Genomic DNA, 27,432 nt, shown 5'->3' with positions numbered 1-27,432 from the left:
AACCACTGCCCACTAAAAATTAAAGTTGAAATAGAAGATATGCTGATGTTGAACTCGACCGAATGGTCTCGCCATACTTACATCTGGTGAAAATCTTGTCTCCAATGTGTCAGCGTCACCACATGATTGTACAGCTAATGGATCAAACTTGGTTCCATCTTATCACATCCATTACAACTAAAAAAACAACAGCAGAAAGATAGAGTTTGCTGCTTGTCAGGCGTTCGAAATGATTTTTACACCACTGACTTTAACATATGTATGTGGTAGCAAAGTGTTTATTACGCATAAATTAGGAGATAATTCCAATTTGTATGTCTCTAATCCTTGCTATATCTTAAACATATTATAAAAGCGCTGGCTGTTATGAAGATTTGTTACGGCGTCTTATTGATTGATATCAGAGAGTTCTTATGGAAAAAGTGAGAATAAATGCATAGAGTGCATACATGGGAATGAATAATACGTAATTTTAAATAATCAGTGTAAGGACCGTGACGTTATTGACATTTTCGTAAGCTATACGGCCAACATATTGGACTAATGTAATACAGTCGTCATTTTTGTAAGAAATTTTTGGGGAGTCAAATGATATAATTTACCTATAGAAATTTATATTATTTTAGGGGGCTATGCCCACCAATACCGAAAGTATTACTTTATAATGAAAACTATACATCGCATATCACAACTTAATAAAAAAAAAACTATACATGAAAGAAAAAAGCCTTTGGTTTTCATAACAATTCTAAAGAAAATGGCGACTACATTATATTAATCAAACATAACAACCGTACAGATCGCAAAAGCGTTCGCGACGTCAACAATAAAGTCAAGCCATCTATTTTACACAACAACAAAGTGCTGTAGGATTACACAAGAAATAAAGTGTGTAATATTTCGTTCTTTCAAAATTTCACGTAATTTATAATACGGAAACAATTAACAATAAAGATATAAAAATTAAAAGAACATTTATTAATAATTAACATCTTTATGAGGCAGTGGAAGTAAAGGAAACAACCATTATTTAAATACGCAACAGGTCAAGTAACATGTGACCTGGAAATATTTCGAAATTGTATCAAAAGACATGGCTAGCAACATCACTGTTTTCAGATATAATAACGTGACATTCGAAGGCAATGGTTTCAGGTTTAACAGCAGTGAATGTCTGTAGTATATACAGTGTTCTATTCACTTTCAGGATTTTTGTAAACATTACAACTTATTTTGTACCAGTATTGCGATTTCGTTGCAACACCAATGATAGTGCACATAAGCTATAAAAATAAAGACAATGAAAGCAAAAATTATATGAAGTGTTTGGGAAAAAGATGCGTGATTTAAGAAAAAAATACAAAATAATTATATTCGTTCAAATTTCAAATAACACTTGCCAGTAAATAAGATAGAATACCATAATGATTTCAATTAATACACGAAATTGTTCATATAAGAACATTTCCAAATCGTTTGTGACACTAAAGGCAAGTATCAAGACGTATAAAAAATAGGATATTATTATCTTTCAATCCCACAGTTATGGAATTTACTCATGAAGATGACCAAAAATATCTAGTTTCACAATAAGAGTAATGATTAATTAATAAAAGATTGGCCATCCTAACGATGGAAGTATCTGATTCATCCCATATATAAAGTTTAAAACTCCTTCTCAAGACACTCTTGCAAAAACTTAACTTCAGTGTATCAGAATAACGAAGGATAAATCCGTTGAAATGATTTTCACAGCCATCCATGATTTTGAATAGTGGAAAAAGAGTGCTGTTTCAGGAACAAAATGAACTTGAACAATATTTCCTCCTGCAGCCTTTAGTGGCATCAACAGACTTTGAGCTGGAAAGAAAAGGGCTTGCGATATATGAAGAATTACCCGAGGTACTATTTCAAATAAGGCGGAATAATGCTGTATTCATGACAGCTTTACTTCTAGTAATTTCTACTATTAATAACTAAAATAAAGTCACAGTTCAGCACTGGCTGCAGTGAAGTTCATCGCTCTGCATTACTTAGATTTCAAATTCAGAAAAATGATTGTCGTTCAATAGAAAACACATGGATGATAAAGCAATATTGCTACAAAAATCGTATATTTGGTAATTTCTCACAACATAAATTATGAAAGTGCAATTAATCGTGTTTGCATTCATCCTACCTTCTATACGAGTAATTAAGTTAGACAGCAAAAACATTTTGAAAACAAATATATTCAGAAGGCTTCTCGTCTGCGAGGAGGTGTTTATGCTTTTTTTTTTTTTTATAAAACTCAGTTCGAAAAACACCTTCCACAATCATCGCACTTGAAAGATATCGCGATTGTTTGCAGGTGTTGAAGGTAATTTACGTTACTCATCGCCGAGAAAGACCTGAATAATTACATTTGAAAGGTTCCTTGTCTGTGTGCAGGAGTTTGTTTTTCAGGCCACTCGATTGAAAGAAATACATCACGTTTGACAGTGTTCTCACTTCTGTACACGCGTGCATCGCTTTTGAGAGTAGACTCCAAGAAACACCGGATTTCAAAGCTTTCCCACCTCTGTACACGAGTTCATGTCCTATTACGCCATTCGAAGCATTTTAGGGGTCTAGAATCTGATATAGTTTGCAACATACAAAGCATTTCAAAGGTTTCTCGCGTGTGTCCAAGTGTTGATGTCTTTTTACGGTACTCGATCTAGAGACAACATTTCATGCCTGACTTTTGCAAGACTTCTCACCAGTGTGGAATCGTTCATGCCTTCTAAGATTACTCGACGCCGAGTAACGTTTCCCACAAACATCACATTTGAAAGGTTTCTCGCCTGTGTGGAGGCATTCATGCCTTCTTAGATGACTCGACTGCCAAAAACACTTACCACAAACATCGCATTTCAAAGATTTGCCATCTGTGTGAAGGCGTTCATGTCGCCTTAGACTATTAGACTGCGAGAAACACTTACCACAAACATAACATTTGAAAGATTTCTCATCTGTGTGAAGGCGTACATGGCATTTTAGATTACCCATCTGCAAAAAACACTTGCCACAAACATTGCATTTGAAAGGTTTCTCACCAGTGTGCACAAGTTTATGCCTTTTAAGAAGACTCGACCCCGAGAAGCACTTACCACAAGTATCGCATTTGTAAGTTTTTCTGTCTGTGTGCCGGACTTCATGGTTTCTTAGATATCTCCACTGCGAGAAACACTTACCACAAATATCACATTTGAAAGATTTTTCATCTGTGTGAAGGCGTTCATGGCAACTTAGGTAACTTGACTGCGAGAAACATTTGCCACATACATCGCATTGGAAAGGTTTCTCGCCAGTATGAAGGCGTTCATGGCGTCTCAGACTTTTCAAGTGCCAAAAACACCTACCACAAACATCGCATTTGAAAGATTTCTCGGCAGTATGAAGGCGTTTATGGCTTCTAAGACGACTCGACGCCGAGAAACATTTACCACAAAAATCGCATTTGAAAGGTTTCTCACCAGCGTGCACGAGTTTATGCTTTCTGAGATCACACGGCCTCGAGAAACACCTACCACAAACATCGCATTTGAAAGGTTTCTTGCCAGTATGAAAGCGTACATGGGTTCCTAGATTACTCAACTGCGAAAAACACTTGCCACAAACATCACATTTGAATGGTTTCTCGCCAGTGTGACAGCGCACATGGCATCTTAGATTATACAACTGTGAAAAACACTTGCCACAAATATCGCATTTGAAAGGTTTCTCGCCTGTGTGAAGGCGTTCATGGCTTCTTTGATGACCCGACTGCGAAAAACACTTACCACAAACATCGCATTTGAAAGGTTTCTCACCAGAATGACGGATTTCATGCCTTTTTACACCACGCGACGTAGAAAATCTTTTACCACACATATGGCATTTGTAAGCATTGTTGACTACACGCTCATGTAAATGCGTCGTCGATTTTGCCGGATTGGAGAGACATTCTTTAGACATTTCGAATTCCACTTGCTTATCTTCATGAGTTCGGGCTTGTTTGCCTGCGGAAACTGAATTCTTGGGAATGTCACACACAGTCTCGTTCTCTTCATCTGCAATAGCGTCGAATTCTGACGATACAGAACTCTCTTTGGTAGCTTCATTCCTGACGAAAATATACTATCAGTCAATAGAATAATCCCAAAAAATATACATTAAAGTAATGAATTTCAAACCTAAACGAACTTATTTCACGAGAAGAAATGTTACCAATAGAGATACAATGCTATAAATAAATTATGAATTATGTTGGAAATATTAACATTGTCTCAACATTCTTGTATTAACCTATACAACAAATTTAAATGGAAAATGCCATGATTGCCAACTCTCAGTTGGTTAGCCTTTGTATTGAGAATTCTGTGTCTAAAGTCGCCTATATTTTAATTTCAATAAGAATGTAATTATAATAAATTTATTAGATCATAATAGAAATCATAATAGAAATGAATCGATAATGAGTACATGCGACATAAAGATGAAACTAAATTGAGGTTGATTATGTAAGCAATTTGTCAAGCTTGTTTTTAAGCAGGCATGCGGTAGTCTTCGTAGAAGTTACGCAAACGTTTCTGCTGACATGAAAATATTGTAAGAAAGAAAGATTAACCTACATATGGAATGTACCGATTCAGCTATTTCAGGTTCATGACTTACAGTATGTCGACATCTGATCATCTAATTGGAATAATAAATTATGTAAAATAAGACTTAAATATTACAATTAGATTTTTGAAAAGGAGCAAATAATTAAGGTTTAAAGTCTTAAGGCTTATGACGATTGGTTTAAACATGCACTAAAACAAGACGTAAGTGCAAGTTTGAACCAATAAATTATTGAGATTTGCGATAGATTAATTAGTTTAGGAAATTGTATATTTATTATGTAGAACTACATTTGTATATAGATCTTTTGTTAAATTATTAAGTTTTGTACTTTTGTGAACACCATCCATCCATCCATCCATCCATCCATCCATCCATCCATCCATCCATCCATCCATCCATCCATCCATCCATCCATCCATCCATCCATCCATCCATCCATCCATCCATCCATCCATCCATCCATCCATCCATCCATCCATCCATCCATCCATCCATCCATCCATCCATCCATCCATCCATCCATCCATCCATCCATCCATCCATCCATCCATCCATCCATCCATCCATCCATCCATCCATCCATCCATCCATCCATCCATCCATCCATCCATCCATCCATCCATCCATCCATCCATCCATCCATCCATCCATCCATCCATCCATCCATCCATCCATCCATCCATCCATCCATCCATCCATCCATCCATCCATCCATCCATCCATCCATCCATCCATCCATCCATCCATCCATCCATCCATCCATCCATCCATCCATCCATCCATCCATCCATCCATCCATCCATCCATCCATCCATCCATCCATCCATCCATCCATCCATCCATCCATCCATCCATCCATCCATCCATCCATCCATCCATCCATCCATCCATCCATCCATCCATCCATCCATCCATCCATCCATCCATCCATCCATCCATCCATCCATCCATCCATCCATCCATCCATCCATCCATCCATCCATCCATCCATCCATCCATCCATCCATCCATCCATCCATCCATCCATCCATCCATCCATCCATCCATCCATCCATCCATCCATCCATCCATCCATCCATCCATCCATCCATCCATCCATCCATCCATCCATCCATCCATCCATCCATCCATCCATCCATCCATCCATCCATCCATCCATCCATCCATCCATCCATCCATCCATCCATCCATCCATCCATCCATCCATCCATCCATCCATCCATCCATCCATCCATCCATCCATCCATCCATCCATCCATCCATCCATCCATCCATCCATCCATCCATCCATCCATCCATCCATCCATCCATCCATCCATCCATCCATCCATCCATCCATCCATCCATCCATCCATCCATCCATCCATCCATCCATCCATCCATCCATCCATCCATCCATCCATCCATCCATCCATCCATCCATCCATCCATCCATCCATCCATCCATCCATCCATCCATCCATCCATCCATCCATCCATCCATCCATCCATCCATCCATCCATCCATCCATCCATCCATCCATCCATCCATCCATCCATCCATCCATCCATCCATCCATCCATCCATCCATCCATCCATCCATCCATCCATCCATCCATCCATCCATCCATCCATCCATCCATCCATCCATCCATCCATCCATCCATCCATCCATCCATCCATCCATCCATCCATCCATCCATCCATCCATCCATCCATCCATCCATCCATCCATCCATCCATCCATCCATCCATCCATCCATCCATCCATCCATCCATCCATCCATCCATCCATCCATCCATCCATCCATCCATCCATCCATCCATCCATCCATCCATCCATCCATCCATCCATCCATCCATCCATCCATCCATCCATCCATCCATCCATCCATCCATCCATCCATCCATCCATCCATCCATCCATCCATCCATCCATCCATCCATCCATCCATCCATCCATCCATCCATCCATCCATCCATCCATCCATCCATCCATCCATCCATCCATCCATCCATCCATCCATCCATCCATCCATCCATCCATCCATCCATCCATCCATCCATCCATCCATCCATCCATCCATCCATCCATCCATCCATCCATCCATCCATCCATCCATCCATCCATCCATCCATCCATCCATCCATCCATCCATCCATCCATCCATCCATCCATCCATCCATCCATCCATCCATCCATCCATCCATCCATCCATCCATCCATCCATCCATCCATCCATCCATCCATCCATCCATCCATCCATCCATCCATCCATCCATCCATCCATCCATCCATCCATCCATCCATCCATCCATCCATCCATCCATCCATCCATCCATCCATCCATCCATCCATCCATCCATCCATCCATCCATCCATCCATCCATCCATCCATCCATCCATCCATCCATCCATCCATCCATCCATCCATCCATCCATCCATCCATCCATCCATCCATCCATCCATCCATCCATCCATCCATCCATCCATCCATCCATCCATCCATCCATCCATCCATCCATCCATCCATCCATCCATCCATCCATCCATCCATCCATCCATCCATCCATCCATCCATCCATCCATCCATCCATCCATCCATCCATCCATCCATCCATCCATCCATCCATCCATCCATCCATCCATCCATCCATCCATCCATCCATCCATCCATCCATCCATCCATCCATCCATCCATCCATCCATCCATCCATCCATCCATCCATCCATCCATCCATCCATCCATCCATCCATCCATCCATCCATCCATCCATCCATCCATCCATCCATCCATCCATCCATCCATCCATCCATCCATCCATCCATCCATCCATCCATCCATCCATCCATCCATCCATCCATCCATCCATCCATCCATCCATCCATCCATCCATCCATCCATCCATCCATCCATCCATCCATCCATCCATCCATCCATCCATCCATCCATCCATCCATCCATCCATCCATCCATCCATCCATCCATCCATCCATCCATCCATCCATCCATCCATCCATCCATCCATCCATCCATCCATCCATCCATCCATCCATCCATCCATCCATCCATCCATCCATCCATCCATCCATCCATCCATCCATCCATCCATCCATCCATCCATCCATCCATCCATCCATCCATCCATCCATCCATCCATCCATCCATCCATCCATCCATCCATCCATCCATCCATCCATCCATCCATCCATCCATCCATCCATCCATCCATCCATCCATCCATCCATCCATCCATCCATCCATCCATCCATCCATCCATCCATCCATCCATCCATCCATCCATCCATCCATCCATCCATCCATCCATCCATCCATCCATCCATCCATCCATCCATCCATCCATCCATCCATCCATCCATCCATCCATCCATCCATCCATCCATCCATCCATCCATCCATCCATCCATCCATCCATCCATCCATCCATCCATCCATCCATCCATCCATCCATCCATCCATCCATCCATCCATCCATCCATCCATCCATCCATCCATCCATCCATCCATCCATCCATCCATCCATCCATCCATCCATCCATCCATCCATCCATCCATCCATCCATCCATCCATCCATCCATCCATCCATCCATCCATCCATCCATCCATCCATCCATCCATCCATCCATCCATCCATCCATCCATCCATCCATCCATCCATCCATCCATCCATCCATCCATCCATCCATCCATCCATCCATCCATCCATCCATCCATCCATCCATCCATCCATCCATCCATCCATCCATCCATCCATCCATCCATCCATCCATCCATCCATCCATCCATCCATCCATCCATCCATCCATCCATCCATCCATCCATCCATCCATCCATCCATCCATCCATCCATCCATCCATCCATCCATCCATCCATCCATCCATCCATCCATCCATCCATCCATCCATCCATCCATCCATCCATCCATCCATCCATCCATCCATCCATCCATCCATCCATCCATCCATCCATCCATCCATCCATCCATCCATCCATCCATCCATCCATCCATCCATCCATCCATCCATCCATCCATCCATCCATCCATCCATCCATCCATCCATCCATCCATCCATCCATCCATCCATCCATCCATCCATCCATCCATCCATCCATCCATCCATCCATCCATCCATCCATCCATCCATCCATCCATCCATCCATCCATCCATCCATCCATCCATCCATCCATCCATCCATCCATCCATCCATCCATCCATCCATCCATCCATCCATCCATCCATCCATCCATCCATCCATCCATCCATCCATCCATCCATCCATCCATCCATCCATCCATCCATCCATCCATCCATCCATCCATCCATCCATCCATCCATCCATCCATCCATCCATCCATCCATCCATCCATCCATCCATCCATCCATCCATCCATCCATCCATCCATCCATCCATCCATCCATCCATCCATCCATCCATCCATCCATCCATCCATCCATCCATCCATCCATCCATCCATCCATCCATCCATCCATCCATCCATCCATCCATCCATCCATCCATCCATCCATCCATCCATCCATCCATCCATCCATCCATCCATCCATCCATCCATCCATCCATCCATCCATCCATCCATCCATCCATCCATCCATCCATCCATCCATCCATCCATCCATCCATCCATCCATCCATCCATCCATCCATCCATCCATCCATCCATCCATCCATCCATCCATCCATCCATCCATCCATCCATCCATCCATCCATCCATCCATCCATCCATCCATCCATCCATCCATCCATCCATCCATCCATCCATCCATCCATCCATCCATCCATCCATCCATCCATCCATCCATCCATCCATCCATCCATCCATCCATCCATCCATCCATCCATCCATCCATCCATCCATCCATCCATCCATCCATCCATCCATCCATCCATCCATCCATCCATCCATCCATCCATCCATCCATCCATCCATCCATCCATCCATCCATCCATCCATCCATCCATCCATCCATCCATCCATCCATCCATCCATCCATCCATCCATCCATCCATCCATCCATCCATCCATCCATCCATCCATCCATCCATCCATCCATCCATCCATCCATCCATCCATCCATCCATCCATCCATCCATCCATCCATCCATCCATCCATCCATCCATCCATCCATCCATCCATCCATCCATCCATCCATCCATCCATCCATCCATCCATCCATCCATCCATCCATCCATCCATCCATCCATCCATCCATCCATCCATCCATCCATCCATCCATCCATCCATCCATCCATCCATCCATCCATCCATCCATCCATCCATCCATCCATCCATCCATCCATCCATCCATCCATCCATCCATCCATCCATCCATCCATCCATCCATCCATCCATCCATCCATCCATCCATCCATCCATCCATCCATCCATCCATCCATCCATCCATCCATCCATCCATCCATCCATCCATCCATCCATCCATCCATCCATCCATCCATCCATCCATCCATCCATCCATCCATCCATCCATCCATCCATCCATCCATCCATCCATCCATCCATCCATCCATCCATCCATCCATCCATCCATCCATCCATCCATCCATCCATCCATCCATCCATCCATCCATCCATCCATCCATCCATCCATCCATCCATCCATCCATCCATCCATCCATCCATCCATCCATCCATCCATCCATCCATCCATCCATCCATCCATCCATCCATCCATCCATCCATCCATCCATCCATCCATCCATCCATCCATCCATCCATCCATCCATCCATCCATCCATCCATCCATCCATCCATCCATCCATCCATCCATCCATCCATCCATCCATCCATCCATCCATCCATCCATCCATCCATCCATCCATCCATCCATCCATCCATCCATCCATCCATCCATCCATCCATCCATCCATCCATCCATCCATCCATCCATCCATCCATCCATCCATCCATCCATCCATCCATCCATCCATCCATCCATCCATCCATCCATCCATCCATCCATCCATCCATCCATCCATCCATCCATCCATCCATCCATCCATCCATCCATCCATCCATCCATCCATCCATCCATCCATCCATCCATCCATCCATCCATCCATCCATCCATCCATCCATCCATCCATCCATCCATCCATCCATCCATCCATCCATCCATCCATCCATCCATCCATCCATCCATCCATCCATCCATCCATCCATCCATCCATCCATCCATCCATCCATCCATCCATCCATCCACCCACCCACCCACCCACCCACCCACCCACCCACCCACCCACCCACCCACCCACCCACCCACCCACCCACCCATCTAATCTATCTATCGTCGCCTGCCAGTTAGGGTTACTTTGGACAATTTTTGTTCTAAAAATACTATATTATTATATATACAATAAAACGTGAGAAATTAATGTTTCCATGTCCTTGAAAGCATGTGAAATGTTTTCATGTTACAGTTACAGTCTCAATTGAAACTACTGTATGTATATTATGAGTATTACCATTAATCTAAGGCTATCCTAGAAAGGAAAATCATTTAACTTTGCATTATCGTTTTTGGACATAAATGTGCAAGTTTGTGTGATTGCTTCCTAATTCGTATTTCAATGGTGTATATATTCCGTTGTGGTTTATTCTTATGCTACATAAAATGTTAATATATAGTTAATTTTATCATTTCAAATTAGGTTAATTTTTGCATTGTTGCAATGCAGTACAATATGTGTATCTAAAAACCATCAAATTCCGCAATTATTTGCAAAGAATGTATGAAATTACCAATATTTGCTGAATCAAATGTTTCATCAGATCCACGCAGTGAAAGTGCTTGAACTGTGAGACACTGCACAATGGCGACCATTCTCTGATAAATATTCGGCCAAAATTTTTACGTGACTGGATATATTTAAGCAGTTTTCTGTCCACCTTTTCTACAGTTTGCGCTCTAGATTATTTTGTAAGTTATTTTGCGACGCTTTATCAACTTCTTAGGTTATTTAGCGTCTTAACGAGATGAAAGTGATAATGGTGGTGAAATTATTCCGGGATCCAGCACCGAAAGTTAACGGAAACGACAACGAGAAAAGAAATAATGTTAAATACATTTATTTTAACAATATTTCCGTTCTACTTCTCATTATTTCCGTTCCCGGTTTATTGTGGAACCAGCCTTTATGTAGCATTTGCTCAAATTGAGTTAAGGGAAAATCTAGGTAAAACTCAACCAGGTAACTTGCTCCGACCGAGAATCGAATCGGGCCACCTGGTTGCGCGGCTAAATGTGCTAACCGTTACTCCAGGAGTGTGGATTCGCTCTAGATATAAGTGGAATTATGGCAGTTCTATGATGAGATGAGATTTCGTGCTCATTAACACGCACATTTGCAGACTTGCATTCAATGAACCCGGAATTTGAAAAATGAGGCATGTTTCCACCGATTAACCAACAAGGTGCTCAAATCACTGTGAATGTGCCTTTTTATATCGTTGTCTCTTCGTTTTGACAATTCAATTTTATATTATCCTGCTCTTCGATAATTCCTTTACTAAATTGCATTGGCGAAACATTTGTTTCGGATAGTTTCGGATGTTATATACGTCGATTCTTCTAAGTATGTTGCTGTTTTTGAGAGCCAGAATGAAAATAAGTACTAATGTTTGGTACTTTTGTAAATTTCTCTTTTTTCCTTCAACTCGCCGCTTTTCTTTTATAAGAACCTGTCCTCACTTAATATTCTTTTTTTCATACATTGTCAATATTAAAACGTGCCCAAACAAAGAAAATATAATTCACTGATACCAACACAACCTCCAACACGACTATGCCATGAAGCAAATAAAAACTGTGTTTTATGAAAACTGTGGAACCCGCATGAACTGTGAATGTACATCGTTACATTCAGTGGCGGCTCGTTACATTCAGTGGCGGCTCGTGGGTATTGAATTAAGGGGGGCTGCATACAAAAATAAACCAAGCAACTTACTTTATTTAAAGATTAGTTCCATGCGCCTTATCTTGCAAGTTGTGTTTAATTGAGACAGGCTCATTCTAGTAGATTTACTGGCATTTAAAAGAATCCTGCGGACAAAATTCCGGCACACCGGAGATGCTGATATAACCCCTGCAGTTGCGAGTGAATTTAATTTTTTATATACAGATTTGAACTTAGAAATATGTAACTGGCGATGTTGTAGTTGGTTGTATAACATATCTACATGATACATCAATAAATGAAAAAAATAACTGAGCCAGAAATTGAATTCAGGATATTCAAGAGTACGCACCAGGGCACTTGCCTCATTTATTGTGATGTCAGATGTTTCAGATTCCATTATGGTTTGAAAACATTCTAGCAATGGCTCCTTCTTCTCATGAACAACATTTACTGTTCTTATTTTAAATCAATCTTGTTGCCCCAGCTGATGGAATTGTCTTTGAAACACATTAATCTAATGTATGGAGATCGAGAGACGAAAGCAGGGATACTGGATAAATTATCAAAAAATATGCGAGCCTTTGTATTATGTTTGGTGCCTCTTTCCATTATGAGGTTCAACTGATGGGCACTTAATTTCGCATTTTCTCCTGAATTGTTAAGGTACTGAACTGAATAGACTGTAAATATTGTACAGAATTAAACATTGTTGCACTTGTTATGCTCACAACATTAAAGAAAATGTATTTAAAACTGAGCGCTACTGACAAACTGCTGCAAATGTTGCAGCGCCTGGAAACTCTGGATTCACAGCCAGAGGTAGCAGGGAGGAGGGGTAAAACTAACGCGCAAAGCATCCGAGATGAAATTGGCAGCTCCAGGGGAGGAAGTGGCTTCACTCATAGTCCTTGTCTCTGGTTTCGCTCTGGCAGAACCAGGGGAGGAAAGTGACTTCACTAACGATTGCGTGCATGTCATTGAGAGCGAAATTTAAAAAAAGATTCGAGCTGCTAAATAGAGACTGTATAACAATGTAAATAAATAATAATAATAATAAATGCATTTCACAACATAAAACGAGACAAGAGCCTCAAATGTCTGGGGGTGCTGCAGCTCCGCAGCCCCTCTTCAAAAGCCGCCCCTGGTTACATTGCACAAAGAAATTCACCATCACTTAAGAATTAAATTAGTGACTGCTACCAATGGATTGGAAGTCTGGAACGTCGGCAGTTTTTAGTCCACAATAACGAACAAAATACGAGGATAAAGTAATTCGAATACCTATACACGTTTCATTAATACATTTCCATACTGCTCTAATTAATATGGCTTAAATATTTTGATTAATTTTATAATGTAGTGGAGAATAATAAACAAAAGAACATGTGACAGGAATGTACTAATTATTAATACCAATCACTTTGTCAAAATATTACACCAAGGTCCATCGGTAACAGCTGTTCGACAACGACATCTAGAGACCTTGCACTACACAACAATGCCGACATCTCACCAGGTTTAAGGTAGCTGTAAGCATGTTTCGGAAACTCATTGAAGGCAAAAAGCTTTCCCTGGTTATTAGGCCTACATAGTGGAATACAACAATAATTTTGCATATATAAATCTATTTTTAAGAGCATTTCAAATACCAATACACTACGTAAATCCTCAATGTTTATACAATGGAAAAGAAATGCACTTGCAAAGCGCATCCCTGCACGTACACGTACGCTATCTGTTGGTGCTAGTTCAGAGATACAGCCCTTCTGAAGGTGCTTCTAGCCAGTTACCGAAAAATAAGTTTCAAACAAATGAATTCTCTACATAAACTCTCACACCACACTCACCATTCCGTGAAAATGTCGTTGTCCTCTGCTGTTCCTTCCACCCTTGGCTCCTCATTCACTGTGTCCAAGTCACTCTGCTCTTCCTAACACAGAGCAAACAAAACAGAAAGATAGCTCAATTTACATTAACAAAAGAGCAACGATTCTAAATGCCACAGAAGTGCATATAAGTCGTATTAGGCCAGTAGAAGTTAAGTTAACAGAGGACTATTCTTGGGGAAGATATTTCATGGGCTAATTCTTTTCGTTATAAAACAGCGTTTTTAAACTTCTTTTCAACATGTGGCAAAACAAAGGTGTAATTTAAAATACCGAGACATACCTATATAATCTGAAGGTGTAGTCCCAAAGAGCACGGAAATTTTAGCAGGGAATGAGTAATATAAAATACAAAAAATTGAGATTAATGTATATGCATGAACATGTAAAGTAAAATATTTAAAATTTGATAGGCATTATTTTTAGTCAACAAAGTGGGGAATGATAACTTGATGAATGGTGAAATGGCGCATGTTGAAAAATAGATTGAGGACAGGAACAAATTACATATATTTCACTCATTGAAGTAACAGAATTTTAGTATTTCGATTTCAAGTTTATGATAGAAATGTAAAATTTATTGATACAAAATAATTACAATGCAATGTAAGCGTGTAATTGAATGGGAATATTGAGAAAACCCACACGGTCAAAAAAGTAAAATTTTCAGGAACAGCTACACTTTCTTAACAGTTTGAACACGTAAAATATATGTGGTTAAGTGCAGTAAGTCCAACATTATCAGTAGATTTCATCGCTATGCAACATTTATTTTGCGAGAAAAAAATATATAAAAGCAATTGGAAATGTGTTGTGTCTCAATATTTTGAACATAGGCTATATTAATGAGCAGAATACAATAATATCTTACATTTTTACTCACAACAAACGGTTACTTTGCAAAACTGTCACAGATCATCAATACAGAGTGTTTCAGAATGAATACTACAAACTTCATGGGGTTGTAGAGGTGACTAAGTAGATAAAGTTTTGATTTGGTACCCGTGCGCAGAAATGTATCGTTTCGATGCAAAATAAGTTTGAAGACAGATTCGATTTAAAATCTCCCTCTTCACGGTACACAAAGAAAATGGGCAGAGGGCGACATCTGCAGTCCTCTGATATCGTCTGTCTCGCCCCGTACTGCACAATGACTGAATCACAACTGATGTGAAAGTGGACTCCGTAGAACTGCTTGTAAACAGAAGACACAGGATATCACGTAGAGGTGAGTAGATGTTGAACAGGATAGGTGGTAAGGACATCCTTGACGTACTCCTCTCCCTATTTGACTTCCTTCTGAAATTTCTTCTCCTATCCTGACTTTCAATTGTTTCATGTAAACATTACTAAACAGTCGTCTCTCTCTTTTTTTTTTTTTAGTAGGTTATTTTACGACGCTTTGCCAACATCTTACGTCTCTCTAATCCACGGCAATTTTCTTAAGGATCCCCATCAGTTTATTTTGTTAAAAGCTTTTTCTAGGTCTACAAATACTATACAGTTCTTTATTCTACTCAAAGTATCTTTCACAGATTGTCCGTAGCAGTGCAATTGCATCTCTCGTACCTTTTCCTTCCCCGAAGCCAAACTGCTCTCCTTCCAAGTATTCTGCCATGTTAGAATGTAATATAAACGCCTATTCAGTATTAGCAATTGAATCTACGCCGAGTGCGATATTAGAGTGATAGTCCTGAACCCCTTATATTTGTTAGCATTATTTTCTTCGCAATTGGAATCAACACTGTCTATGTAAAATCTGCAGGCCCCTCGCCTTTCTCATATATTTCGTTGCATAATGATAGAATTTGCTTCTTGTCTTCACCCAAGCATTACACTAATTCTATGGGGACTCCATCAACTCCTGTTGCTTTCCCATTCTTCATTTCCAACCTATATTGAAACTGAATGCACTTCACTGACAGAAAAAACGAAGTAAACTGTATCAATCCGGATGGATCAAAACATGCATTCTTTGTTCTGCACTCACCTCAGGTTCAAGTTTCACCAGAGGAAACGAAATCGGCACCGGATGTTCCTCAAATTTTATCTCAGTTTTGAGATCTTGGCTCTGGTCCTCATATTCGTCCTTTATATCAGTCACATGATGATCCGAAAAATTCCGTTCCTGCAGTACACAGAGACATCTTTAATGAGCAATTTATTACAGTGTTAGAAGACGACTTCTAACTTTACTAGTTGTTCTCTATGTGTCCGCATGTCACAGCATAATCATAACCCACAGGATGTGTTTTACATTATGATGAATAAGGCCAGGATTCATATGCGAATGCACATTTTCATGCAAAAACATTTGTTATACATGTTATTAACGTCTGTGTTGAAGAATACGCAAAGCTAACTGTTCACAGTTTTTTTAATATTCGGGCCATTATTCCACATAATATACTACTGCGCATTATATTGTACCATATCTTCAACACCATATTAGATTAACAACAATATTTCCATAGTTTAAAAAAAAAAAACAACGAAAAATTCATTGCTCTGTTCCCAGCACATATTTTTTGGACGATTGCACACAATGGCTAGAAATTCCTTGTGTAAGAAGGGAAACTGTGGAAAAACCACCACTGCCTACTTTTGTTCCACTGAACTGCTGTACAAAAGGGAATATTCCCAAATATCCCTGCCTACCTGACTCTATCACCTCTACCATTCTTTTCTACGTTTCACTTATTCTGAATTGTTGCACTAGGAGTATTTTGTTTACTGTCGACAAGTACTCAAACATATTACCACTGAGCTACCACACAGTTCGACAAGAAGTTTTTGGCAATGTCCTTTCGACAAGTATGAGTTGGATTATTGTGGGACATCGAAATTATTCACTGTCAAATTCGTGAACTGTACCACTATCTAAATTAGAAACAGTTTATGGCACAGCAGGGTTATGCTGCGTTTAGAGGCGTGAGAGAGAATCAGTAAGCAGAATCATAAAGATAGTATAATGCAAAATTTTGGCATACGCTGTACTGAATTGGTAAGTCAGTCATATTTGCTTTCCATGACTGTACATTAACAGTTTCGCATTTGTTAAATCCTCTCACATTACATTTCTCTTATATTATTGGTTGTCAGGAAATGTTAAGCGGGGCAAATGAACCCAGATTGATTTTCTCTTCCAATGGAACTTAGTTTCATCTATATCATATAATACATACTGCTATCAGTAGACAAGAGAAGAATCTGGAATGAAGTTCCCACAAAAAAACAAATCCGTATTGTTTAAAGAGAAATCATAGAGAGTATAGAGAGCAGGATGGCTGAACATTCCTAGTGTGCGTACACACACAGACAATACACAAACACACATACAATATTCAACTAAAAAAAACCCACGCACACACACACACAAATAGAAAATGTAGAATTTAATCGGAACATGTACATATTAGGAAATATTCTGAAAATTCTGTTATGGTCGTTGCATTAGGTAGTGTAATTTATGAAAATGTTAACAGATATGCCAATTCTTGAAGTAATGGCGCTACATATAAAAGAAAATTACTTATTTGAAGCCGTAAAAGTATTGAGAATAATAGACAAAGGCACAGACACAGCAAAAAGAAGTCATGTCCATAAGTACAACATATTACCAAACACAATGTGGAATGAGTAGCTTGGCAACCATTAAGAGGAAGTGCAACAAGCAATTTTGCTTTCAAATTTAAAACAAAAAGTGAGATAAGAGTTCAATATTAGACTTCTCTGCAACAAGGCATAACCATTAATAACAAATAGTGACGATACTTTTCCTGTCTCTAGACCAAAAAGTAATGTATAAGTCAATCAAAGTATTCCATAATGACTGGAAGAAGAATACAGTGCTGTACTCACCTCAGGTTCATCTTTCACCACAGGGAAAGAAATTGGCTCCGGATTTTCCTCCAATTTGACTTCGGATGCGAAAACATGGCTCTGGTCAACATAATCCATCTTTACACCAGGCAAATGCTCATCCAAAACATTCCGTTCCTGCAGTAAAACGAGACATCATAATTGGGCACTTTGGGATTAGTGTAACCAAAGGAAGGCGGACAGCAAAAATGGACTAATTATTAAATAATTTTGAGTACATGCAAGGCATATCAAAAGCCTGAACTAACCTCATCTGTCATAGATTCGTATATGCAAGACATACCAAATCCTAAACCAACCTACAATGTCACTCATTCGTATATGCAAATCATAAACAAAGTCTAAACGAACTTCTCACAGATTCGCATGTGCACGGAATACTGGAATCCTAAAGTAACCTAACCTAATCGAATGTATTAAGTATATTATATAATTATTTCTATGACCACATTGTATCATGAATATTGCTATCAGTAGAGAAGAGAAGATTCTGGAATGAAGTTGCCACAAAAAAACAAATTCGTCTATTTTAAAGGGAAATAATAGAGAGCATTGCAGCTTTAGAAAATAATAATGTATTCCATCCTTTCCTCATTCTAGAGTAGTTCAAATAAATTAACTTCCTGGAAGTCGCAACTCACAACAATATGAGTATTTATACCTATTAGCAGTTTTGATTATGATTTCAAATTTAACTGGTTGCTCTCTGCTTCTATATAGGCAGAACCTGTTATTACTTGTAAAATTTATATCATAGGTAAGAAAAATTCAATGCTTAATTAACGGGAAGCAGACAATAAAGGTAGGCGCTCACCTACAGGCGCGTTCGTACTTTTATTACAGTATCGCTCACGTGTCTGCATTTCCGAATGAATCATCAAATAGTGTTATAAATTACCGCTACGGAGCATTATTTCATTGTAGTGTTCTGAACTGAACCTGAAAATAAAATGAATATCTCAGTAAATTAAATAAATTAAGAAGGATATACTACATTAATTTAACATTTTCCCAATCTCATCTCATATTTATTTCTCCAAATTACGTTGCTATAAATCTAATTTCGTAAACTGAAAAACTCTTCATACTGTAGGACTTAATAAGATAAGCTTCATGTCATCAATTTCATCATATCCTCGATATAAGGGCGGTTGAAGGTCTTGCAGTCGATATATTCGCCATGATATTCTCTAATTTGATCTTGGACCGTAAAGAAAATCAGTTCGAATTCTCTGGTCAGAATTCTGAAACGAATCCGGTCAAATGAACAGAGGCGATTCGGCAAAGTGGGTGATGATCCATTTAAAACAATGCAAAGAATAAAAATCCGAACGTGTCATGTGGATAGATCCTGGTAAGTGGACGCCTACCTTAACAGTAGCAGGATAAATGAACTTAGCTAGCGTGCATACACACACACAGACAATACACACAAAATCACACCAAGGCAAACACACATACAATATTCATCTATGAAAATAAAGAAAGAAACAAACAAAAAAACACCGCACACACGGACACACACACACAAAAACACAAGAGAGAATGTAGAATTTAATCGGAACATGTACATATTATGAAATATTCTGAACATTCTAGGTATTATGGTGGCTGTATTAGGTAGTGCAATTTATGAAAATGTTAAAAGATAGGCCAATTCTCGAAGTAATGGCGCCAATACCTGTACGTAGAGCTACAAATAAAACAAAATTACTTATTTGAAGCCATAAAAGTATTGAGAATTTCAGACAAAGGCACAGTAACAGCAAAAAGAATTAGTGTCCTTAAGTACAACATATTTCCAAACACACTGTGGAATTTGTAGCTTGGCAGCCAGTAAGAGGAAGTGCAACAAGCAATTTTGCTCTCAAATTTAAAACAAAAAGTGAGATAAGAGTTCAAAATTAGACTTTCTGCAACAAGACATAACCTGTAATAGCAAATAGTGATGATACTTTTCCTGTCTCTAGGCCAAAGAGTAATGTATAAACCAATCAAAATATACCATAATGACTGGAAGTGTATTCCTTGAGCTCCACTCACCTCAGCTTCATCTTTCACCACAGGGAAAGAAATTGTCTCCGGATTTTCCTCCAATTTGACTTCGGATGCGAAATCATTGCTCTGGTCAACATATTGCTTCTTTACACCAGCCATATGCTCATCCAATAGATTCCGTTCCTGCAGTAAAACGAGACATCATAATTGGACACTTTGGGATTAGTGTAACCAAGGGAAGGCGGATAGCAAAAATGGGCTCATTACTAAATAATTTTGAGTACATGCAACGCATATCAAAAGCCTGAACTAACCTAATCTGTCATAGATTCGTATCTGCAAGATATAGCTAATCCTAAACTAACCAACCATGTCACTCATTCGTATATGGAAATCATAAACAAAGTCTAAACGAACCTGTCACAGATTCGCATATGCAAGGAGTACTGAAAGCCTAAACTATCCTAACCTAATACAATGAATTACATAGGCTATATAGGCCTACATATTTTATTTATTTATTCATTATTAATTGTGTAGCAAATTTTCTGGCTTCCGTGTTGGTCGACAAGCGTATGATCCTCTTTGTTCAGCATGGTATGGGAATGGCTTCAGAAAAAAATCACAGAGAAATTAGCGAACAATTACTTTTGGTGATTTTGAAACTGAAAATCGTTGAATTTGTAAAGTAGTCTTGGTGGAGCTGGATTTGAAAACGAATGATTTTAGAGCGATATATTTTGGAGAAAGAAAACTGTTACAAAATGTAATGTAAGAGTACCTATAGTGAGTCACAAAATGATAAGGCTGAAAAACAAGCTTCAAGGTCAAGCCTACAATACAAGAGGACAATAGGTGGCAGCTTGGGATCTTTGTCCACTACCTGCATAAAGGCAGGCGTCAGTAATCTGTTGGTCTTCGAGCTGTAAGGAAGTTTGTCTGAAGTGGTGGGACACTTGCAAAAATTTGACTGGTTCTTATAGAATTCATTAAGAGGTAAGTCTTCAAAATTTCAGTATTTTCCTTCAAGTATTTATTTGATTCCTTATTTAAGTATTACAATATTATTGCATTGTGCATGTATTATTTTATCCACAATAATAAAAAACAAAAATTAACCTGGGTATAGTTTTTAAAAGGTGGCCCAGTAAAGGATCATGATTTTCCCTTTTGCTCCTATAATGGGCACAGGGCCCAGTACTAGAACATAGGTCCACTTTAAGTTAGGTACTTTACTGTTTAGCCTATGTTCTGGCAAGTCTTTCTGTATATTTTATTTAGAGATATTATGACTGGAACCAGTAGTGGGCCACCATGGCTCTCTACCGGTGCACACATGGCCTACTATTGGAGCAGCACATATTTCACTTCACTCTAGGACAATGGCAGGAAGAAGAGAGCAAAATTATACAGAAGAGCAGATTCTGAAAGCAGTAGCTGAAGTGTTCGTAAAGTCGCTCAAATGCATTGCATTCCAAGAGCAACTTTATAGAGGAAATTGAAAGAAGGAATAAAATTGGCTACACAGAAAGGTCCAAGTACAGTATTTTCTAAAGGTCAAGAGAGTGTCATTGCTACTTGGATCAAAACTATGGCAAATGCAGGGTTTCCTGTTACAAAGGAAACACTAATATACTGTGCGGCGAAGTTAGAAAAAGAACTGGGAGTAACTTTTCCTGGAGGTGGCACTCTTCCTGGGAGGAAGTGGTACGAGGGATTTTTGAAACGTAACCCTCAGATTTCATTACGGACAAGTCAAAATCTGACCAGAGGAAGACAGGAAGTGACTCAAGAAGACATCAATACATGGTTCTTAGAGGTGGGAACTTATTTAAAAAATAATGGACTTGAAGATGTTCCACGAAGGGTTTTCAACTCTGATGAGACTGCTTTTTTCTTGAATCCAAAGCCAGGAAAGGATCTTGCTGAAAAGGGATCAAAAAAAGGTGTATACTGCAGAAGGAGCTGATGAAAAACTAAATTTGACTGTTATGTTAACAGCCAACGCAGCAGGAGAAGTTGCACCACCAGTGGTAGTTTACAGGTAAGTTGACTTACAACAAAAATAACTGAATGCATATAACTGACAAAACTCTTAATTTGTTTTATAATATATTTTTCTTGTATTTTACAGATACGCAAGAATTCCATAACAAGTGGCTGAGGCTATGCCCATGGACTGGGCCATTGGAAGGTCAGACAATGGTTGGATGACTCAAGAAACTTTCTATGAGTACATGACCAACATTTTTAGCCATATTTGAGAAAGCGGGACATACTTAAGCCCATAATATTCTTCATGGATGGACACACTTCCCACATGTCTTTAGTATTAAGCACGTTCTGCAAGTCCCATGGAATTGAATTGGTGGCCCTCTTCCCGAATGCCACGCACCTAATCCAACCAATGGATGTTGCTGTCTTCCATACTCTCAAGAGTGCTTGGAGACAGGAAGTAATAAATTTTAGAATGAGCCATGAAGGACAGCAGGTACAGAAGCAGGACTTTCCACAAGTGCTAAAATCAGCACTGTCTCGCTTAACAACTGAGACAGTCAATGGTTTCAAAGCATGTGGGCTTGTTGCATGGGATCCTAAGAAAGTTATCTTGGCAGGAGGACCACAACCGAAGAGAATGCCAAATACACCTATGAATGGAAGAGAGGTGTCTTGTTTCATCAGAATTTTGGAAGAAAAAATTGAGATCAAAAAATTAAAGACATTCAAGGAGAATGAAGGTGACTGGAAAGGGATTTGTATTGTTTATGGTTGGATACCAAAAAAACCTTAAATCCAGAACCACTTTCCCAGGTAAATTAAATTTCTTCATAAAACAGTTTTGAAACAAATACATTATGGGCTTTTATGGTTTTCTTTTTATTACTCTAAATAAGTACCGTAGTTTCCCCTAACTATGGTCCACATTTTTCACATTTTTCTTTGTATATTCAGTACTATTCATCCAGATTATGTGAAATTTTGGCTTCGGACTCTTGTAAGTTTATATTAAAGAGATATTGACATATGTGTTTGAAATTATTTAATTACAAGTGTTAAAAAAATAATAATCATTGGTACATAGTTGTATTCTGAGTAGCCCAACTATGGTCCACTCATATATTCATGCTTGAAAGCATGAATGGACTATAGCTGGAGCTGTAATTATTCGTAAATCAATACATTGAGTTTCTAATTTAAGGGTAGAAACGTAATCTAGCACAGAAATATTAAAAATAAATGGAAAGTACATGGATTCTCTTTATTAGTACACATTACATAAACACTCAATGAACAAGTGAAATCTGAAAGTCATTTTTCTGCAATAATGAACAACTACTGTATATTAAAGAACAAAAATACGGTATCAAAATAAACTAACACATTCTTAGCAAAATATTATGCAAATAAATTCACTGATAATGTTTATTTATCGTATTGAGAACTACATTCATTAGGCTTATTTCGATCTTTTGAATCTCCACTTCTCTTGTAATTCTGAAATTGAATCATAATCTGTATCCAATTCAATATCATCGCTCTCATAGTCACTTACAGGGACGGTTGTTTTCCTTCTACCCTGAAGTTTTCGTTTTACCGGACCATCATTCGTGCTAGTACCAGTGATGCTGAAACAGCCTGTTTCTTTGTTTACTTGACTATAATGTTAAATGGTGTTTTAGAATATACTGAGATACCGTATTTGCAGAAGTAAATAATCACATTGATCACATTTTATTGAAACAAATATTTCAAAATGAAATACAACTATGGTCCACGAAAAATTGTGGTACATAGTTGAGGACTGACTTCTAGCCTTGAAGTTAAACATTTTTCACGCAGAGTCCTTAACCTCTGCCAGTGTAATTATTACGTGAAATTAAACACTATATAGCCAGGTTTAATTGTACAAAGAATCATATATCTATAACGTACCAGTTCTACAGAGGAGAGCTTAATAAAACAGACACTCACAAACTGGATGATTTCGTATCTTCACACATTCAATAGAACGATGCACACTGACCTTGTTAAGCAGCCATATCATTGCCACGTGTAATGGTAGATAGACGCATCTATGGGGAACATAATTACATCATAGTGGCGCCTTAAATGGCAAACACCGAACTCTTGGGGGACTAAGTAGTACATAATGCGTTTTGGACCATAGTTGAGTGCCTGGACCATAGTTATGGGAAATTACGGTATACATTTTATTTTTGTTACAGTGTGTGCCAGTCATATCTGAGGAAGAGAAAGAAGAGGAAACTCCTGAACCTGCAAGGCTTGTACTGTCTACTGTGCAACAGAAAACTCTTAGCCCGGCTGCTGGATCATCTAATGTACATGGGGTGTCAAACATACCATCGCCCATCAAGCGAGCCCTTTTCTGCCCGGAAAAAGAAGACAAAGACAAGACGAAGAGAAGGAGACGAGAGAAGCTCCCTGCAGTTATAACTTCTCCAGCTATGATAAAATATTATCAAAAGAAGGAACAAATGAAAAATGACAAGGCAGCTGAAATTGAAAGAAGAAAAGTGGAAAGAGAACAGAAGAAAAAAGAAGCAGAAGAAAGAGAAACAAAAAAAATGCTAAAAGATCATTAGACTTCTCTTCATCATCTGAAGCCTCTGTCCCAGAAATGAATGATTCTGGAGACTCAGCTTGGGAAGAAAGTGAAGACAAGGGAAGTGAAGACGGAGAACCTGTCACAGAAGACACTGATATTCAGGAGGGAAAATTTCTCCTTGTGTCATTCTTTGGTGGGAAAAGAAATTCCACAAAATATGTGTATTTATGTGTAATTCAGGAAGTGAAAGGGAAGAGTATACGTGTCCAAGCTCTCAAGTCAGCCGGAAGTAAAAAGGACTTTGTTATCATTGAAAATGATATGTCAGATATATCTGTATCTGAAATTATTTCAGTGGTACCTCAACCACAACTCAAAATGCAAGATCGTCAGTTAGTCTACACGTTTCCTAAAAAACTGGCTGTAACAGAAAAGTTGTAGTGCCTAATTACTTCGCAAGATCTCTGCGATTCTTTTGTAATTTTGTTTCATCTTAGCATTATGTTCTACAGTTTATTATATTTTTATTAATCCATTTTGCCACATTTTAATCCATGATATTAATATTACTTGTTACTTCACGGTCAAATTTCTGTATTAGATTGGCCCAGTTTAGGGTGCCCATTATAGGTACATACAAAATTTAGGATGCCCAGTATTGATTCAAAATTCAAGTTTAGGTTTTCAATTTTTTATACAAATATGAGTATGTTGTTGTGCTATTTAATGTGTTCATAGTAGTAAACAATTGTTCAATTAATTATAGAAATTATGTTTATTTCTTAGTTGTCTTATAGCTCACTGGTAACTCAATATATGTGCTTAAGCGGCCCACTACTGGTACTTTTACCTTAGTAAATTACATTTGGAATGAAAGATGCGTCGTTAATGGAGATGAATGTGTTGCGGTTTCTAATCAAAAAGGAAAACTTAGAGGTAGATATATATTATGCACAGTAATGTGAGGAACACATAACATGTATCAATGGAATAAGCACTCAAAAACAGTTAAAGAAAGTAAATCGTAATTAATAAAGATACACACAGTTTGTAATGTAGGTAACTTTGTTTCTACATTCCCCATTACAGTAAGATCCCAGCAACTAGTACTGACGTCAATAAGAAAAATCACCCGCAGACCGCTTGAAAATCTTGAACTCAGTCGCTGTCATCTTCATCTTGACTCCTTCTAAGCTAAGGCAATTAAAGACGTCGATTATATAGGCTACAGATTTTTTTGCACATCTCTACAATAGCGTTACCAAAGAAAGCGGGACAGCAAATAAAAAAGGAGCACCTATTTAAACAATTTTGAGTATATACTATGTAAGGCATAACAAATTAACCCAACCTTACCTGTGACCGATCCGTATACAAAAGGCATAAAAAAAATGCCCCAGACTAATCTAACCGAACCTAACCTATCACAGATTCTTAGATGCAAGGCATACCAAAAGCATAAACTGATGTAATATAATTTAACCTGTAACAGATTCGTAAACAGGAATAGAAAAAGCGTATCGTGATATTAAAGCTTGTAATATAAAAACAATCTAGTAGGAAAGGAAATAGTATTTGCTAGTTTTGCCAATATGACTAATACAATTTTTAACAATATATCCCCAATTACCTAAACTTTCTCTCTATATGAACAAATTATCGTATACTGATAGTTAACTTATTTGAAAATAAAGTAAACAAATTACAGTTGACATCTAGTTGTACAGCAAACAAATGCTAATTTTGCGATATCGTACCACACCACACAGAGGACTGAAGTCTGATTAAGTTTGTTCATGGGTTAAATAAGGGGATAGCTAAGTGAAATTAATCCGAGGAATGTGACAAGGTTAGTGGGTTAGTTCAGAGATGTATTAAAGTGAAATAAGGTCGAGAAATTTTGTAGTGTGGGCTGATACCTAAGTTTCACCCAAACAAAATACAAAATATTATTATTATTATTATTATTATTATTGTTATCATCATCAGGAAACTAAGAATATTATATATAAATCCCACAAGGATAGCTGCCTTCGGTATGGGTTGCCAAAAGACACAGCATAGTAAACAAGTAGATATAAAAATACACACTTGAGTTATCACAATCTCTCGTGAGGAAACCAGCACCACACCTCAGCTTCACACCTTACTATGGGAAAAGTGATCAGAACTGGAGATTCTGCAGATATGTTTTCAGATATAATATTCGTACAAATCCGTCTTAATCTAATTCTCCTTTTCACAAATCATTTGACCATCACTTGGCCGTGCAAGGCAACTAAGGAAGCCGTGATTATCGCTGGTAAAAGTTCGCTCGAACATAGAACCAGCAACCTCGTATGTAAAAAATTAATATGAACACGAAATAAGCCTTCAGTTGATTCGTAGGCCTATCCCGTGAGTGCCCCGAGGATGGATCTCACAACATCTCCATCTTATACATCTATTGAACTGTCTAGTGTTATTGCATATCCAGAAGGAAAACTTTTACTGAGAAAGCAAACACTTAATAACACAAACAAAGTAA

The 27,432-nt window shown here is 38.9% G+C and overlaps 1 protein-coding gene across 2 annotated transcripts; it reads right to left on the bottom strand.

The window, feature by feature from the left end:
- Positions 1-185: 185 nt before the first annotated feature.
- Positions 186-27,165, bottom strand: LOC138692191 (zinc finger protein 83-like). 2 transcript variants are annotated; one of them, XM_069815263.1, is made up of 6 exons: positions 27,038-27,165; positions 20,384-20,521; positions 18,320-18,457; positions 16,449-16,586; positions 14,420-14,502; positions 186-4,126 (listed from the first exon to the last, which is right to left on the bottom strand). In XM_069815263.1, the coding sequence occupies exons 2-6, from the start codon at positions 20,495-20,497 to the stop codon at positions 2,713-2,715; spliced, it is 1,887 nt and encodes a 628-aa protein (XP_069671364.1). In that variant the 5' UTR covers positions 20,498-20,521; positions 27,038-27,165; the 3' UTR covers positions 186-2,712. The 2 variants fall into 2 exon arrangements, with proteins under 2 accessions (XP_069671364.1, XP_069671363.1); XM_069815262.1 differs by having other exon boundaries at positions 26,997-27,135.
- Between the last annotated feature and the right edge of the window lie 267 nt (positions 27,166-27,432).

This window comes from Periplaneta americana, chromosome 16 (assembly GCF_040183065.1).
Source record: "Periplaneta americana isolate PAMFEO1 chromosome 16, P.americana_PAMFEO1_priV1, whole genome shotgun sequence".
Classification (NCBI taxonomy): Eukaryota; Metazoa; Arthropoda; class Insecta; order Blattodea; family Blattidae; genus Periplaneta; species Periplaneta americana.
This window is presented reverse-complemented; position numbering and strand designations above follow the sequence as displayed.

Excerpts from the sequence above, each read along its gene's own strand:
- LOC138692191 (XM_069815263.1), bottom strand. The coding sequence starts at position 20,497 with ATGGCTGGTGTAAAGAAGCAATATGTTGACCAGAGCAATGATTTCGCA. Across the intron at positions 16,587-18,319 it reads TGGTGAAAGATGAACCTGAG|GAACGGAATTTTTCGGATCA; the intron begins GTGAGTACAGCA and ends TGTGTACTGCAG. Across the intron at positions 14,503-16,448 it reads TGGTGAAACTTGAACCTGAG|GAAGAGCAGAGTGACTTGGA; the intron begins GTGAGTGCAGAA and ends GCTCTGTGTTAG.